Source organism: Marmota marmota, unplaced genomic scaffold (genome assembly GCF_001458135.2).
Source record: "Marmota marmota marmota unplaced genomic scaffold, marMar, whole genome shotgun sequence".
In the NCBI taxonomy this organism is placed as follows: domain Eukaryota; kingdom Metazoa; phylum Chordata; class Mammalia; order Rodentia; family Sciuridae; genus Marmota; species Marmota marmota.
Window position 1 is genome coordinate 41,198,091 of NW_025999900.1, and position 17,767 is coordinate 41,215,857.

Below are 17,767 nucleotides of genomic sequence, written 5' to 3' on the forward strand. Positions count from 1 at the left end.
TAGCAGGCTGCGCCAGCTTAGTATTGCAGACCCCAGACCCTAGCAACCTGCCAGCAACTTCTTTCCAGGTTCTTGTCTTGTGAATTTGAAGAATGAAATCTATGGACAACAGAGAACGAGAGTGAAAGAGTAGAATTTATTTAGTCACATGAGAAGAAAAGAAAAAGCTCTCGCCAGGTGAGAGGGGAACCCATACCATAGCAGGTTGCCACTGAAGTGTACTAGTCTAGGGGCTTATATAGCTACTGGGTAGAGACGTTGATCACTATCTGTGTTAACCAGGTATTAGAAAAATGCCTATGACCTTCTGATTGTGTCCTTTTAGTCCCTGAATGTGTAGCTTTCACTCAGGTCCATCCTACCCCCCTTTTCCTACACTAGTGGATAAAGGAGTTGGCTGAAATGTTTGGAATGTTTCTATAGATTAATTTCATGGGATGATCTTTACGTTTAGAGAATCCTTTATGGAGCCCATTGCTAATGTCTTAATCTCCTGTCCTATCTAGTCAGCAAGTGAGAGTAGGATAAACACTGCTTTTCCCTCAAATTTTTCTATTAGCCGTGTCAGCCCCTTTGTCTAACCAGTGTCCTGTGATTATTGTACCTGTTTTCCAGAAATACATAAGAGGTAACATGCAAGCAGAAGTATATTTTATTGTATAGAGACTTCTGTGTGAATTCTGTATTTGGTCTTTTCCCCTGATGAACTGAACTATACCACATGGGGCCCCTTATTCAAGCAGCCTTCCATATTTTCCATCTCCTGGCCACACTGTGGGCCTCAACATTATATACTTCAGTTGAGAGACAGAGTGAGCCACAAAGAGGAAGAGTCTTAACTGCTTACCAGAGGAGTTTTTACCCCCACCGTGACAGAATGTGGTCCCACTGTAACATTTTATCCTTTGTGGATTAAAAGGCCATCCATATGAGGATGGTGAACATAATGTTGGAAAAGTGCCTGGTCTGAAGTTGTTAGAAACAATTGTATACAAATTGTTTCTTTTAGGTTATTTGTGTGGAGGAGGCAGAATTGCTAGGCCAAAAGAAATGAAGAGTTAATGGTCTGCATATGTTATCATGCCCAAGTCATGCCCAAGTCCATCTGCTTGACACTCAAAAGCCAATACTCGGGAGCTGAGATTTGGTGGGAAAGAAATCAGGTGTACTCAAAAGCTAGCACCATGAAAGGGGGGGGACCTATCCTATCCCCACAAAAAAGATCTTAGGGAACTCAAGTACACAAAAGGACTTATGGGGAAAGGGGGAGGAAAAGTGGGATAATGTACATGAATACTGCATGTTGGGTGGGGTCTTTATCAACAAGGGTGTGTGTTTGCTCACTGGCCCCCACCCCCACCCCCCACTGCTCTACTTTGGCCAGAACATCAAAATCACCCTTGACAAAACCAAAACCAAAACCAGCCAACCAAACCAATAAAACAACCTTGACTTAATGGGTCTAGTTTCTTTAGGTAAACAGCAGGCTTAACCTTACTGCAAATGTACCTGCTTTGTGTTAGTTGATGCACCAAACTAAAGAATAAAGAGGAGAGTTCCATATTCCAATATAATCTGAAGTTAACCAGATGTTTTGGGTTTTATAAATCCAAAGAAAAATTATTTAGCAGGCAACATCTTAATCATTTAGGTGTGGATTTTCTTTAGAATTTAGTACAGGCAAAGGAAAGGAAGCTAAAGTTACTTTGCCAAGGACAGTTCCCAAAAGAGGGGACAATGTTACACATATGTTGCTAGTTTGCTTCCATACAAAGTAAACAGTTTAAAAAAATCATTTAAGTGTATCTAAAATGCCATAGTCCATTGAAAGAATCAAAACAGTATTTTGTATTACTTTTGCTACCACAATGCATGTACTACTACTTAAATTTCCTTATTTTTTTAAAGTTTTATTGAAATACAATTGACATATCACACTTAAAGTATTAAAAGTGTACACCTCCCAATAATGTTCATTTTCTACATTTGTTATTCAGTTTCATTTGTCAATGATTTTTAGTATTTTAGAGTTTCACAATTAATACCATAATCTAATTTTATTTATTTATTATGTGGTGCTGAGGATCAAACCCAGTGTCTTACTCATGCTAGGTGAGCGTTCTACTGCTGAGCCACAACCCCAGCCCCTCCCCCAGCTTTTTTATTTTGAGACAGGTGTCACTCAGTTGCTGAGGCTGGCCTCAAACTTGGGTATCCTCTGGCCTCAGCCTCCAAGTAGCTGAGATTACAGGTATGTGCCATCATGCTTGGCTTATTTCACATCTTACGCTTAATTTTTAAATTCATTTTGAATTGATTTTTGTATATAGGGTAAGTCTAATTTCATTCTTCTGCATGTGGATTTTTCATTTTCTCCAATATCATTTATTGAAGTATTATTTTTCCCATTGTGTATTGTTGGCATTTTTGTCAAAAATCAATTATAGCCAAGCATGGTAGCACATGCCTATAATCCCAGTGACTCAGGAGGCTGAGACAGGAGAATCACAAGTTTGAGGCCAGCCTCAGTAACTTAGTGAAATCCTGTCTCAAATTAAAAAATAAAAAGGACTTGGGATATAGCTCAGTGGTAAAGTGCCCTTGCGTTCAATTCCCAGTACCCCCCTCCCCAAATCAATTGTAAATGCATGGATTTAAAAAAAATTATTTGTTCTTTTTAGTTGTATATGACAATAGAATGTATTTTGACAGATTATTCATACAAGGAGTGTAACTTCTCATTCTTGTGATTGTACATGATGTGGAGTTACACTAGTCGTGTATTCATAATGCATGATTTCTTTCTGGACTCTGTATTCTGTTCCATTTGTCAGTGTACCTGTCTTTTATATGCAAGTGCCATGCTGTTTTGATTATTATGATCTAGTTTTAGAACATACTTAAAAGCCTTTTTAATTACACTCTTATGTGTATTGAAGAAGAAGTGCATTTTTTTTTCAAAATAAAAAATAACCAAAATGAAGGGAAAATTAATACATATTATTTTTATTTATTTGACTAACACTTTATTAAATATTACTTATCACATACCTTTAGTCATTGGGTAAATTAGTAAACTCTGGCTCAATATTATTTAACAGAATTATCTTAATTAATGCCTTCTTTTTTTCAGCGTTGTAGGATGAATGAAGACACTGGTACTGATTATATAGCACCTTGGCAGCTGTCTCAGGTGGTGGATGGTGGAGGTGTTGGAATTATAGAATTAAGCAAGCACACAAATTTGACTAAAGGTGACTTTGTGACTTCTTTCTATTGGCCCTGGCAAACCAAGGCTATTCTGGATGGAAATAGCCTTGAAAAGGTGATGTATAGTATAAAAATATCTGATCCCCCTCCCTCCCAATAATGCTCATTTTCTACATTTGTTATTCAGTTCATTTGTTATCAGGTAAAAAATAAAAGCATACATTTTTTTTCTTTTAGCTTACTGCCAGTTGTGGAAAGCTTTTATTCCTTTTCCACTGTTGGCTGGGACTGTATGTGACAATTCGTAGATTACCAGAGAATGTTGTAATTTTCCATATTTATTTCTCAAATTATATATATAATATAAAACCTGAGCTATAAGCATCAAAAATATTTTATATTAAGAATTAAAATTCCTCCTATAATTATATACTTTGAAGTTTCCTGAGAAATAGCCACCTATGAAACACACTTGCTTTATGATTGATATTCCATTTCTTTTTTTTTTTTTTAAAGAAAGAGCGAGAGAGATAGAGCGGTAGAGAGAGAATTTTTAATATTTATTTTTTAGTTTTTGGCGGACACAACATCTTCGTTTGTATGTGGTGCTGAGGATCGAACCCGGGCCGCACGCATGCCAGGCGAGCGTGCCACCGCTTGAGCCACATCCCCAGCCCGATTGATATTCCATTTCACATCAGAAATCTTGATTTCAGGGGCTGGGGATATGGCTCAGGCGGTAGCGCGCTCGCCTGGCATGCGTGCGGCCCGGGTTCGATCCTCAGCACCACATACAAACGAAGATGTTGTGTCTGCCGATAACTAAAAAATAAATATTAAAAATTCTCTCTCTCTCTCTCTCACACACACACACACACACACACACACACACACACTACACTCTCTCTCTCTCTTTAAAAAAAAAAAAAGAAATCTTGATTTCAGTTCATTTTTAGGCTAAAACTTGTGAGATTATCAATATTTGTTTTGACTACAAAAATGTAGCTTCATGTAATTCAGCACAATTTATCCGTTATCAAGGAACTTTATGTCTTTATATTTCAGTCTCCTCATGGGCAAAATGAAAGTAATAGTTATCATAAGTGAACATTATGATAATATGATAAAAGTTTTGTAAGAAGCTTTATAATATTCAAATATTTTTTATTATTACAAATATTTTTTTCTTTTTTCTTTTTTCCCACTGACTGGGGATTGAACCTAGGGCCTTGTGGATATTAGACAAGTGCTCTACCACTGATCTACATCCCCAGCCCCACTTTTTTTTTTTAACTGCTTTTATTTTTTAAATACATGACAGTGGAATGCATCAAAATTCTTTTTTTAATATTTATTTTTAGTTCTACACAATATCTTTATTTTGTTTATTTATTTTTATGTGGTGCTGAGGATCGAACCCAGGGCCTCGCATGTGCTAGGCAAGCACTCTACCGCTGAGCCACAACCCCAGCCCCACAATTCTTATTACACATATACACAATTTTTCATATCTCTGTTTGTATATAAAGTATGTTCACACCAATTCATGTCTTCATAGATGTACTTTGGATAATGATGTCCATCACATTCCACCATCATTGCTAACCCCCTGCCCCCTTCCCTGCCCTCCCACCCCTCTGCCCTATCTAGAGTTCGTCTATTCCTCCCATATTCCCTCTCCCTACCCCACTATGAGTCAGTCACCTTATATCAGAGAAAACATTTGCCATTTGTTTTTTTGGGATTGGCTAACTTCACATAGCATTATCTTCTCCAACTGCATCCATTTACCTGCAAATGCCATACATTATTTTATTCTCTTTTATTGTTGAGTAATATTCCATTGTGTATATATATGCCACATTTTTAATCCATTCATCAACTGAAGGGCGTTTAGGTTGGTTCCACAGTTTAGCTATTGTGAATTGTGCTGCTATAAACACCGATGTGGCTGTGTCCCTGTAGTATGCTGTTTTTAAGTCCTTTGGGTATAGACTGAGGAGAGGGAGAGCTGGGTCAAATGGTGGTTCCATTCCATTCCCAGTTTTCCAAGGAATCTCCATACTGCTTTCCTTATTGCCCAGCCCCCACTTTTTAAAAATTGAAAATAAATTTGAGACAGTGTCTTACTAAGTTGCCCAGACTAGTCTAGATCCTTCTGCCTCAGCCTCCTGAATAGCTGGCATTTCAGGAGTGGTCACTGCACCTGGCTTGTTATTACAAATTCTTAACCAGTGTGTGAAAAATACCAAAATGGAAACACTTATGTGAAACCCTAACAAATGGAGCTGGAAATCCATGAAGGATAGGCCCTCAAAACAACCATCTTGCTTTCCTATCAACTTCCTGTTCTGGTAATGGACTGATGCCACCCTTATTAATCCTTGTAATGAAGAATAATTGTTTCAAAACAACTAATGTCACTTCTTCATTTTACCTTTAAAAACTCTTGCCTTCCTTTGCCTCCCTGGATATGCACATGCATGTACATCCTGGATTGCAGTCCCTTGTTATTCCTAAATAAATGTGAGTCTATCACCCATTTTGTCCCCATGTGGAAGTACAAGGAAGTCTTTTCAGAGGTAGAGACCTCTACTTGGACTTTGAGGTTTGTGGATTGTGATGGACATCATTATCCAAAAAAGGTTCTTGACCATATTGCAGAAAATAATTTAAGGCCCTATCAGGTATGAGTAGCAGAGTGAAAGATTTATTATAATGGGAGCATATATATTCTTAAAGCAGAGTGTGGGCAATCTAAAAAGTGAGATGCACTACCAGGACTTGAGGTCAGGCTTTTATTATAGTACCTAATTATGTGCAATATGTATGATCCCAAGGGGCTGGACTTCCTCAGGATTGGGAAATACTGAGTAAGATTGTGTTTTCTCATTAGGGGGTCTGATGTGTAGGTTTCAGCTAAACAGCAGCATCTCAGGTAGTTAGGTGATTCGCCCAGAGCAATCAAATGTTAGCCTCTAGCCACACTAGGTTAATGTTCTTTTGTCTATTGCCTTTCTATTCTCATTTTGCTACATTCCAGAAAACTACAGGGAATTGGAAAGTTACAAAGTAATTTATGAGCTGTTTAGTGCAGCCTTATCTTCTGGTCCTTTTCTGTCCCTTATTTTTCTTTGTCCAGCTTATGAGTTGTCTACAAGTTGTTTGTTCTGTATGTAATAGAGATATTTTTCCTTTAGAGTCTCAGTGTTCTCTGTCCATAAATTTCTATCTCATTTTAGGTTAAATTAAAAGAGGCTAAGATATGAGTGCTATATGAGTGACTTTACACAATTATTTGTAATCTTAATGGTTCTAATACAATAGATCTAACTAGAAATTTCTTAGTAGGAAATAAAAAGGAATATTCAGCCTATCAATATGCTTATGCTATAATAAGTATATTTGGCTTTTATCCCCAGTTCCTGACTAAATGATCTCAAAAATCTTGGAATTTGCAGAGCACAGTGGTGCTGCCTATAATTCTAGCTGCTTTGGAAGCTGAGGCAGGATAATCATAAGTTCTAGGCCAATCTTAGCAATTTAGTGAGACCCTGTCTCAAAGTTAAAAATAAAAAGAGTTAAAGATGTAGCTCAGAGGTATAGCACCCCTGGATTCAATCTCCAATACCATTAAAAAAAAAAAAAAAAAAAAAAGGTTTAGCAGACCTGGCCCTGAAATTGGCTTCTGGAGTGGGAGCAGTTTTATGGTACTAAAACTATAACTTCTGGAATCCAACATAATGCCAGGTATGTCAGAATTGAAATGAATCAAATGATAGGTTGCATAGCTGGTGAGAACTCTATAGTGTTGGAGGAAAAAAAAACAACAACTATGCTGTCAGTAGGTTTCCATGTGAGGTGTAAAGAAACTCTTTTTCTCAGAGTGCTGTAGTGGGAAATTGAGCAGTTGAGGGCAGCTTGCAAATGCTTTGGGAATAGGTATTGGAAATGAAGAAGGTAATTTAGAAGGGAAAGAAAAATGGTATTTGCTGAACACAAATTTATCTCACAGTGTTTTGATACTGGCTTTATCAGTAAATCACTATTGCATACATGAACTATTTCTGTGTACTATAGATATTCCTATGTATTGCAGGCCTCATCTCTCTCATTCCTGGGGGTTGAACCCAGGGCATTACGCATGCTAGGCAGGTACCCTCCCACTGAGCATCCTCAGCCCTTTTTTCTTTTTTCTTTTGAGGCAGGGTCTGGCTAAATTGCCCAGGCTGGCCTTGAACTTGTGATCGGCCTGCTTCACCCTCCCAAAGAGCCAGCATTATAGGCATGGTATTGCCTAGCACATTTTAATCATCATAATTGAACTACAAATAAGCTAAGGTTATTGGTGGTTTGTTAAATTTTTACCAAAATTATCCATTCCTTAAAAATTATCATAAAGGCTGGGGTTGTAGTGCAGTGGTAGAGCACTTGCCTAGCACATGTGAGGCATTGAGTTTGATCCTCAGCACCACATAAAAATAAATAAACAAACAAACAAATAAATAAATAAAGGTATCATGTCCATGTATAACTAAAATACATATATATTTAAAAATTGTCATAAACCTGTATTGTAGAGAGTCCTTCTGTATATTGTTTCAATTCCCTCTAATTTTATAGATAAGAATATAGACAGAAAAAGAGCAATATAATTATTGGTAGCACCTAGTCAGCATATAAACATAAAACACCAAATTGAAATAGGCTCAATTTATTCTGTAATTAAACTAAAATAAATTGTATCATATCTCCCTTTTTTGGGTTTTTGGTGCTAGGGATTAAACTCAGGGACTTGCACTTGTGCTCTATCACTAAGCTACACCCCAGTCCCCTTCCTTACATTTTTATGGTACATATTAACCATCAGTAGTGAAAATTATTATAGCCAAGCACCATGGCATATGCCTGTAATCCTAGCACCTGTGAAATTTAGGAAGACCCTGTCTCAATAAGAAGAATTGAGAGTGTAGCTTGGTGGCAGAATATTCCTGGGTTCAATCCCAGTACCATACACACACGCACATACACACACACACACAAAAAAAAAAAAAAAAGGAAAGAAAAAAATAGTTGGAGTTTGAGGTTTATTTTTGTTGTTGTTGAAGTGGGTGTCTTGCTTTGTTGCTTGGGTTGGCTTTGATTGGTCAAAAAAGGGTTTTTTAAAAAAAATTTTTATAGAGAATTTTGGTTTTTTTCCCAACTCTTTACAAATATATAGAATTTTAGCAAGACTGAAGAATAGTTTGAGGCAGGGTCTGGCTAAATTCAGAAACCATACTGAAATTATTAGTTTGCTTGGACTGCCACAATAAAATACTATAGGTTGGTGGCTTTAAACAACAGAGATTAATGTTCTATTCTGGAGACTAGAAATCCAAGATCAAGTTTCTGGAAATTTTCATTTCTGGTAAGGTCTCTCTTCCTGGCTTGCAGGTAGATAACTTCTTACTGTGTCCTCTAGTGGTCTTTGTCTGGGGTAGGCAGTGGTTGTATTTCTTACATTTATTCTAAGGGCACAGATCCTATTGGATTAGAGTCCCATTCTTTTTTTTGAGGGTGGGTACTGGGGATTGAACTCAGGGGTACTGGACCACTAAGCCACATCCCCAGCCCTATTTTGTATTTTATTTAGAGACAGAGTCTAATGGAGCTTCTGTGCTTCTGCTGAGGTGGGCTTTGAACTCCAGATTCTCCTATAGCAGCCTCCTAAACCTTAGGGATTATAGGCATGCTCCACCACGTCTGGCTTAGAGTCCCAGTTTTGTAATCTCATTTAACCTTACATAGCATCTTAAAGGCCTTATCTTTGATATAGTTACATAGGCAGGGGGCACACAATTTATTACATAACAATCTCTACTTTGTCTTAAAACAGGAATTTCTAATATTATGTTAAAATGCTATATACTTTATTTTAGGTAGACCCACAGCTTGTAGATGGACACCTTTCATATTTTCTTGGAGCTATAGGTATGCCTGGCTTGACTTCCTTAATTGGAGTACAGGAAAAAGGTCATGTAACTGCTGGATCTAATCAGACAATGGTTGTCAGTGGAGCAGCAGGTGCCTGTGGATCCTTGGCTGGGCAGGTAAACGTCCTGAGAATTATTTAACTTTTTAAAAAAAGTTGTCATAATCAAACTTCTGGATATATGTATATAATTTAAAATATGAATGTGAACAAATTTAAATGATTATTTCACACATTTCTGGTAGAAATGATGTTATCACCCATTAAACTCTCTTAACAACAATATGATGTATATTGTAGGTTTTTGTCTCAATCTTTATTAACCAAGAATGGATATGGTAAATGCTAGAGGATTGCTGTCATCCATGCAAGGATAAGAATCATAGAGACCCCCCTGGAATTTCACAAACTAAAGATAAATGAGGGGTTGAGGGTGTAGCTCAGTGGCAGAGCTCATGCTAAAAAATCATATAATAGGCCCTAGGTTCAATCATTGGTACCAAAAAAAAAAAAAAAGAACTGATATTTTTAAAAACCCTCAGGTAAGAAAACATATATTGAGTTCCAGAAATAAAGTAAATCTTTTGATAGAATTCTGTTAAGTTCATTGTTTTATAGGAAACCATTAAGACAAAATATTTTATTTTAGGTGTGATTTTTAAGTTCCTCACAGTCCTGAAAAATATTGAATTGTAAGGTAGTGATGTTTTAAGTCTGAGTATTCCATTTATAAAATCAGATTTAAACTGTAAATTTTAAACTGAGATTGATTTTATTCAATTTATTTATTTTAAAGGATGACATTTTCTGCCCTCAGTTCTATTAGTTTCTTTTTGTTAAAAGCAGTGTAATCTAACCTCAATTGTGATGAACTCTCCCATAAACTTAAAATATCTTGTATACTTTCACCTTTTTACAACAAACATGACAATATAAAACCATTTAATTTTCAAAATATTCCTCCTAGATTGGCCATTTGCTGGGCTGTTCCAGAGTGGTGGGAATTTGTGGAACACAAGAGAAATGCCTCATTTTGACCTCAGAACTGGGCTTTGATGCTGCAATTAATTATAAAAAAGGGAATGTGGCAGAACAACTCCGAGAATCATGCCCAGCTGGAGTGGACGTTTACTTTGATAATGTTGGTGGTGACATCAGCGATACAGTGATAAGTCAGGTTGTTTGCCAATTTATGTTATAAAGTTGAATACTGCATTTTATTTGTTGTGATTTTTTTTATGTGATACTGAGGGGGAAAAAAACTTCATAAAATTGTAGAGTTTACTGTTACAAATGTGATGATCCTTATTTAAGTGATATGAGAGCTTGCTGATATCTCCTTTCATATGCTAATAGATTTACTGTGATTCATCTGTTTCAGTTCTTGCCTAGCAGTATTATATTTTCACTTTAAATTAATTTTTGTGAAAAATTACAGTTGCATTTTTTAAATGAAATTGTGAAGTTCTGACCTCTAACTTGCCATTGACCAAGTCACAGTCATCCCCCTAACTTTGAGGAAATAGGTTTTCATAAATTGTGGGTATTTATGATTTTCTTTATTAAAAATGTTGTAAAGTATCAACATGAGCTATCAACAGTGCATAGTCCATTATTTGCAGCTTAGGTTACATTATTTAAATGCAAAGAAATATAATACTGCTACTAATAAATGTAGTGACAATGACAACTAATATAATTCTTTTGCTGATTAAGAAATTTGGCCAAGATCATTGTAATGTCATGTGTAGCTAATAAAAAATTTAAAAAATTTTCATTTGCCTTTATATTCCTTTGGGGTGAATTTGTTGCTAGCTAATTAAAACTTTTAAATACATATAATATATAAATCTTCAAAGCAAACTAAATTGGCAGTAGAAGATTAAATATAGTGGTCAAGCAGGTTTTCATTTAGGCAAATGTAAAATCAATAAATAGGAAAGGTGTCTAAGGAGGTAACCATCAAAAATTTTTCTGTGCAGATGAATCAGAACAGCCACATCATCCTGTGTGGTCAAATTTCTCAGTACAATAAAGATGTGCCATATCCTCCTCCACTGCCCCCTGCGATAGAGGCAATCCAGAAGGAAAGAAACATCACAAGGTATGTCCTCTGTCTTTGCCCTTATTACCAGATTCAGATTCAAGGGGGAATGTATATGAAATATATTGTTATTCAATATAGTTTTTCCTTAATAAATAAAATTCATATATATATATATGTATATTTTTACATAAATGGAGTATAATTTCTCATTCTTCTGGTTGTGCATGATGTAGAATCACTGGTCATGTAGTCATATATGTACATAGGTAATAATATCAAATACATTCTACTATCCTTCCTATACCTAAACCCCTCCCCTCCCTTCACTCCCTCTACCTAGTCCACCCTTTATTGGGAATTAGCATGTGCATATCAGAGAAAACATTCTGCCTTTGTTTTGGGGGACTGGCTTATTTCACTTAGCATGATATTCTCCAGTTACATCCATTTACCGGCAAATGCCATAATTTTATTCTTCTTTAAGGCTGAATAATATTCCATTACATATGTATACCACATTTTCTTTATCCATTCATCTGTTGAAGGACACCTATGTTGGTTACATAGTTTAGCTATTGTATGTTGAGCCACTATAAACATTGATGTGGCTTTATCAACGTAGTAGGCTGATTTTAAGTCCTTTGGGTATAAACTGAGGAGTGGGATAGGTAGGTCAAATGGTGGTTCCATACCAAGTTTTCTGAGGAATCTCCATACTGCTTTCCATAATGATTACACCAATTTCCAATCCCAGCAATGTATGAGTATGCCTTTTTCCCCACATCATTGCCAACATTTATTATTACTTGTATTCTTGATAATTGCCATTCTGACTGGAGTGAGATGAAATCTTAGAGTAGTTTTTTTTTTTTTTTTAAACTTTAACATTTATTTTTCAGTTATTGGCGGACACAACATCTTTGTTTGTATGTGGTGCTGAGGATCGAACCCGGGCCGCACGCATGCCAGGCGAGCGCGCTACCGCTTGAGCCACATCCCCAGCCCTTAGAGTAGTTTTGATTTTCATTTCTCTAATTGTTAGAGATATTGAACATTTTTTCATATATTTGTCAATTGATTGTATTTCTTCTTCTGTGAAGTGTCTGTTCAGTTCGTTAGCCCATTTATTGATTGGGTTATTTGGGTTTTTTTTTTTTTTTTGGAGTTTTTTGAATTCTTTATATATCCTTGAAATTAATGCTCTCTATTTTTAAGCTAGTTTAATATTTAGGTTTTGGTTAATTAGCTCCTTGAAAACTCATACTTACTGGATTTGACTGAGCTGGGTTAAGTCAAGAGAGGATGGGGAAAGGAAGATATCTACAAAGAAAAAAATCACAGAACTGTTGCTAAATGGAGTTGTAGATGCTGAGCAGACACAAACAGTAGAAGTTTAGTATACTTACATTTGTAAATACACCTAAAATTATGTCTGACCAAACTCAGTGTGATTAATTCTAATATTTTAAGGATTAACAGATTTACTAGAGTTCTGGAATGGTTTCATCTTGAACTCTCACTCCTGTCTTGTTCTCTGATCATTATCCTTTTCTTCTCCCCTACAGGGAAAGATTTCTGGTGTTAAATTATAAGGATAAATTTGAGCCTGGCATTCTTCAACTGAGTCAGTGGTTTAAAGAAGGAAAGCTAAAGGTAGTACTTCTATTTTTTATCATTATAATTCTTCCTGCTACTTGATATACTTTTGTATTATTTAAATTATATTATAGCAAACATTTTTTCCTTTATCTTGCATACCAAAAGCTGGGATTATGGCATGCACCACTGCACCTAACCTCAAACATGTTTGTTTCATTATAAAAAATTCCTACAAAAGAAATGTGTACTAAATATCTTTACCTTGCTGATGATTGTAAACTCCTAACTGTGAAGAAACCCTCTTATTATTAACTTTATATAAAATTTACTGTTTCACTTTCTGTGGATTATATTACAAAATCAATAGTTTTCCCAAAATATAAATTAGTAATATTCAAAAATATTTATGGAATTCTACCATGTACTGGAGACTCCTTTCCAAGAAAGTCATATAAGCACATCCTAGTGTCCTCACCTACTCTCCATGGATACTCTGATGTCTTTCTTAGTTGTTGGCTGAAAATCAGAAATTTTTAATTTGGGATTCAGAGATCCTGACCTTGTTCTCTTGATGTTCTTGAAACCCACAAATGATTGGCAGTTATGAGTGTGTGTGTGTGTATTTTGAGAAGAGGACGTATAGCTGGGTATAGTGGCGGGTACTTATAATTTATCTCAGCTACTTAGGAGGTTGAGGCAGGAGAACTGCAATCAAGGCCAGCCTCAGCGACTTAGCAAGACCATCTCAAAATAAAAAGGGCTTATCCCCATTATCACAAAATAATATTTTTAAAGAATACTAAAACTACTATTTTAATTTACAGATCAAGGAGACTGTGATAAATGGATTGGAAAACATGGGAGGTAAGACGAATGTATTTATTTATTATATACATGTGCTCAGCAAAAATATTCTTTTTTCTTTTAATGCTACTTCTCAGGTGTCTCCTCCCCCTTTTCTTTTTTTCTTAATTTTTAGTTTTGCTAGGCTGAATCAATATTAACTGTGTTTTGGTTGGTTGTTTTCCTTCTCTTTCTTTTTTTGACAAAGCTACGGATCAGGGTCTTATGCCTGCTAGGCAAGTCCTGTATCACTGAGCTACATCCCCAGACCAGATTTTTTTCTTTCTTTTTTACAGTACTGAGAATTGAGCCCAGAGGCACTCTTATCACAGAGCCACATCCCCAGCTATTTTCATTTTTTTCTGTTGGGACAAGGTCTCACTAAGTTACCCAGGCTAGCCTCAAACTTGAGATCCTCCTGCTTTGGTCTCCAGAGTAGCTGGGATTATAGGCATACACCACTTTGCCTGTTTTTTTTTTTTTCTTTTAATATTGAGGATTGAATTCAGGGGTACTTTACCGCAGAGCTATATCCCCAATCCTTTTTATTTTTTATTTTGAGACAAGGTCTCACTAAATTGATGAGGATCTCACTAAGATGCTGTGGCTGGTCTCTAACTTATGATCTTACTGCATCAGCCTCCTGAGTCACTGGGATCACAGGTGTGCACCACCATACCTGTTGTTTTTTTCCTTATTTATTTATTTAATATATTTCTTTTAGTTGTCAATGGACCTTTATTTATTTATATGTGGTGCTGAGAATTGAACCCAGTGCTTCACACATAAGCACTCTACTACTGAGCCACAACCTCAGCCCCTCCTTTTTTAATCATTTATTTCTTCCCTGTAAAACCATACTCTAGGTTTCCATAAGTATTGTAATCAAGATCTATGTGAGTTCAACTTAGTGGTATTTAAGAGGTATTGTTATCACATCTCAAATAGTTTATAAAAAATGTAAGGATTGTGAAAATTACTTAGGCTTTAGGTTACTTTTTCAGATTAGCTGCTTCTGGGGCAATTTATATTAAGCAAATTGTCAATATTTAACTTTTGCCCACTATACATAGATTTAAGATATTCTCATTTAGGGCTAGGGCTATAGCTCAGTGGTAGAGCACCTGCCTTGCACGTGCGAGGCCCTGGGTTTGATCCTCAGCACCAAATAAAAATACATCAACAGCAACAAAGACAAATTTAAAAAAAATTAAAAATATTCTGATTTGTTCATTTAACTGAAAAGGGTTAAATCAAACTGATGTTTTCCTTTTTCAGAAAAAATTTTTAATACATTTTGTTAATGTATACTAAACATAAAACCCAGTCATTTGGCATAAGAAATGTGTACTGTATTTATTTATTTAAAAAACTTTTTGATTACAATTCTAAAATTTTTGACAGTTATTTAAAAATTGTTTTTGCTGATAATTAATTCCCATATTTATTTTCCACCAATCTTTAGACTCTGTATACATTAAACATTGATGTAAACTCAGTTTAGGTATAATAACAGTTAGTTGGGTTAGTTTTTCTTTAACTTCTACTTGACCTTTCTTTTCATGACAGTTTCCTTCTGTGCTTAATATTACAATCCTGGAATAAGTTATTCAAACTAATTTTATGTCTGACCTCTTGATAAACAAGTTTCATGGTAACATTTATCTTTTCAGATAATCTATTTTTTTTTTTTCTTTCCAGCTGCATTCCAGTCCATGATGACAGGGGGTAACATCGGAAAACAGATAGTTTGTATTTCAAAAGATATTTCTCTATAATTGTCATCTTCAAGAAAAATCACACATATTTCTTTCCACCTTACACAAAGATTTTTAAGATAAAATTTTTTTTAAAAAAAAGTACAGGGGGCTGGGGTTGTAGTTCGGTGGTGGAGCGCTTGCCTCACATGTGTGAAGCACTGGGTTCAATCCTGATCACCACAATAAAATAAAATAAAGGTATTGTAAAAAAAAAAAGTACAGATAGCTCTTGATTTGAATGTGATCAGAAGAATATTTTCTTACATAACTTAATTCTTTTTTATATCTTAATATCATGTGTGCACTCTACATCTAACATTACCTAAAATAATATTGAAATTAAAATGATCCATTTTTCTTTTGTTAAAACATGTATGACATAATTGTATCAGACATTCTGAAGTTACTGGAGATTTGATGCAACTGTTAATGCATCAAATTTATAAATCTTTAAAAATTAATAACGTCTATTTAAAATAGAATATTCTATTTGAAATGAGAGGCATGTAGTAAACATTTGTTGGACTGGAGAAAAAAAACTTCACATGATTCTTAAACTGAAACTTGGAATAAGAACAGAATTGGAATGGCCTTTCCATATTGTAGGTGGAAACAGGACTAAATGGTATGATATGTATGTAAGGACTGCAGGGTAGGGTTGGTTGGGTGTGATTCAGAGCTTGTGGAACAGTTTTTGCAAAAGGAAAACAGAGGTTTTGGGTTGGGAGTGATATGAGAAAATAAATGGCTGAAGTTATTTGGTTTGAGAGACCCAGAGATCAGGATTTAATCCAAAGGATTATCTATTAATGTTTTGCCAAATAATTCACTATACTGTCTAAAAACCCAATTTATTTTATTTTTTTTTAAAGAGAGAGAATTTTAATGTTTATTATTATTATTTTTTAGTTTTCGGGGGACACAACATCTTTGTTTGTATGTGGTGCTGAGGATTGAACCCCCGCATGCATGCCAGGCGAGCACGCTACCGATTGAGCCACATCCCCAGCCCTAAAAACCCAATTTATACATTGATAAAAGCATATGTTAATCTTAGTTTAGTGTGCAAATATTGACAAATAGTTGTCAAGATTAGAGAGCAAGTAGATATAAACTTACTGGGAATTTCAGATAACTAAACAAGGAGGTTTGGGGGTGTAACTCAGTAGCACAACTCTGCTTGACCTTGAGGTCAGTCCCCAGCACAAGAACACCTAAAACAACCAAAATCAAAACAAAGACGGCTTCAGAAAACAACAGGACTGACTGGGAAAATTAACCAATGGTTGTAATCATGAATGTTCAAAACCTATATTGATGCACCTCTAAGTAAGTTTGTTTTATTAATTGTATCCAACCCTTTGAAACAATAAAATTGAAGATGTTTTTCTGTGTATGGTAACCTGTTTTACACACTGCCAGTGTGTACACACACACACACACACACATTTAACTGGGAATTGAACCCTGGGTGCTTTACCATTGAGCTACATCCCCAGCCCTTTTTATTTTGTCTGAGATGAGGTCTAAATTGCAGAGGCAGCTCTCCAACTTGGGTTCCACCTGCCTAAGCTTTATTGGGTAGCTGCGCTGCTGCCAATGTATTTTTGAATGTGAAATTAGTAAAAGTAGATTCAAATTGTGTTGGTAATCACTCACTCCAGTGAACTTCAGTTGTCTTCTCTTCTTTTATATATTTTTCCTCTACCATTTTCTTTTCTGAGGGGTTTTATCTCTTCTCTGTATGCTGATAGCTCCCAAGTCTACACTTCTTTTCCTGACTTCTTACTTGAGCTTTGGATCTTTACCTTCAAGTAAATATCCCGTTGGTACTTCAAACTCTGCTTATCCAAAAAGAGGAATTATATTTCCTTGGAACATCGTGTGCCTAAAGATATCATTCACCCATTTATATGTGCCTGGTTTATCTTTTACCTTGAAATGCCTTTTTAAAGAGAACTCCTTTAATTTTCACAGTCACTATTTTAGTTGTTTTTTATTCTTCCGCATGGCAGTGAATATTCAAAAAATTAGTAATTTTAAGAAGTCAGTCAAATCAAAGTTCTAATAAAGTGGTGACATCCAATCAGGACATCCAAGAGCTCTTTACGTACTAAAAATATTTGCAACCCAGCCTCTAGGGAAATTAACAATCTCTAAAAAAAATTCTACAGGAGACTCAATTCCCCGTCCCATATGCACAGCAGAACTTCATTCTACAAGTTTCCTTCTCGGGTGGTGAAGATTCAAGGGCCTCTTCACTGAGAGCTTTGGCAAATGCTTAAGGAGCAATCTTCTCGTTTCCCTCTATTATAGATCCTTAGCTGGCGGGGG

General features: G+C 35.7%; 1 protein-coding gene across 7 annotated transcripts in view; it reads left to right on the forward strand.

Annotated features, from left to right (window-relative positions):
• Window positions 1-16,819, forward strand: part of Ptgr2 (prostaglandin reductase 2) — a 42,241-nt gene extending 25,422 nt beyond the window's left edge. For 6 of the 7 annotated variants that reach the window (XM_048798964.1, XM_015493783.2, XM_015493799.2 and 3 more), the window contains 7 exons: window positions 3,134-3,325; window positions 9,132-9,302; window positions 10,152-10,361; window positions 11,167-11,288; window positions 12,797-12,884; window positions 13,655-13,694; window positions 15,375-16,819. In XM_048798964.1, the coding sequence (XP_048654921.1) occupies window positions 3,134-3,325; window positions 9,132-9,302; window positions 10,152-10,361; window positions 11,167-11,288; window positions 12,797-12,884; window positions 13,655-13,694; window positions 15,375-15,451 (900 nt within the window). In that variant the 3' untranslated portion in view covers window positions 15,452-16,819. The remainder of the gene's footprint in view (window positions 1-3,133; window positions 3,326-9,131; window positions 9,303-10,151; window positions 10,362-11,166; window positions 11,289-12,796; window positions 12,885-13,654; window positions 13,695-15,374) is intronic. The other variant, XM_048798965.1, reaches the window with a different exon arrangement.
• Window positions 16,820-17,767: the final 948 nt, after the last annotated feature.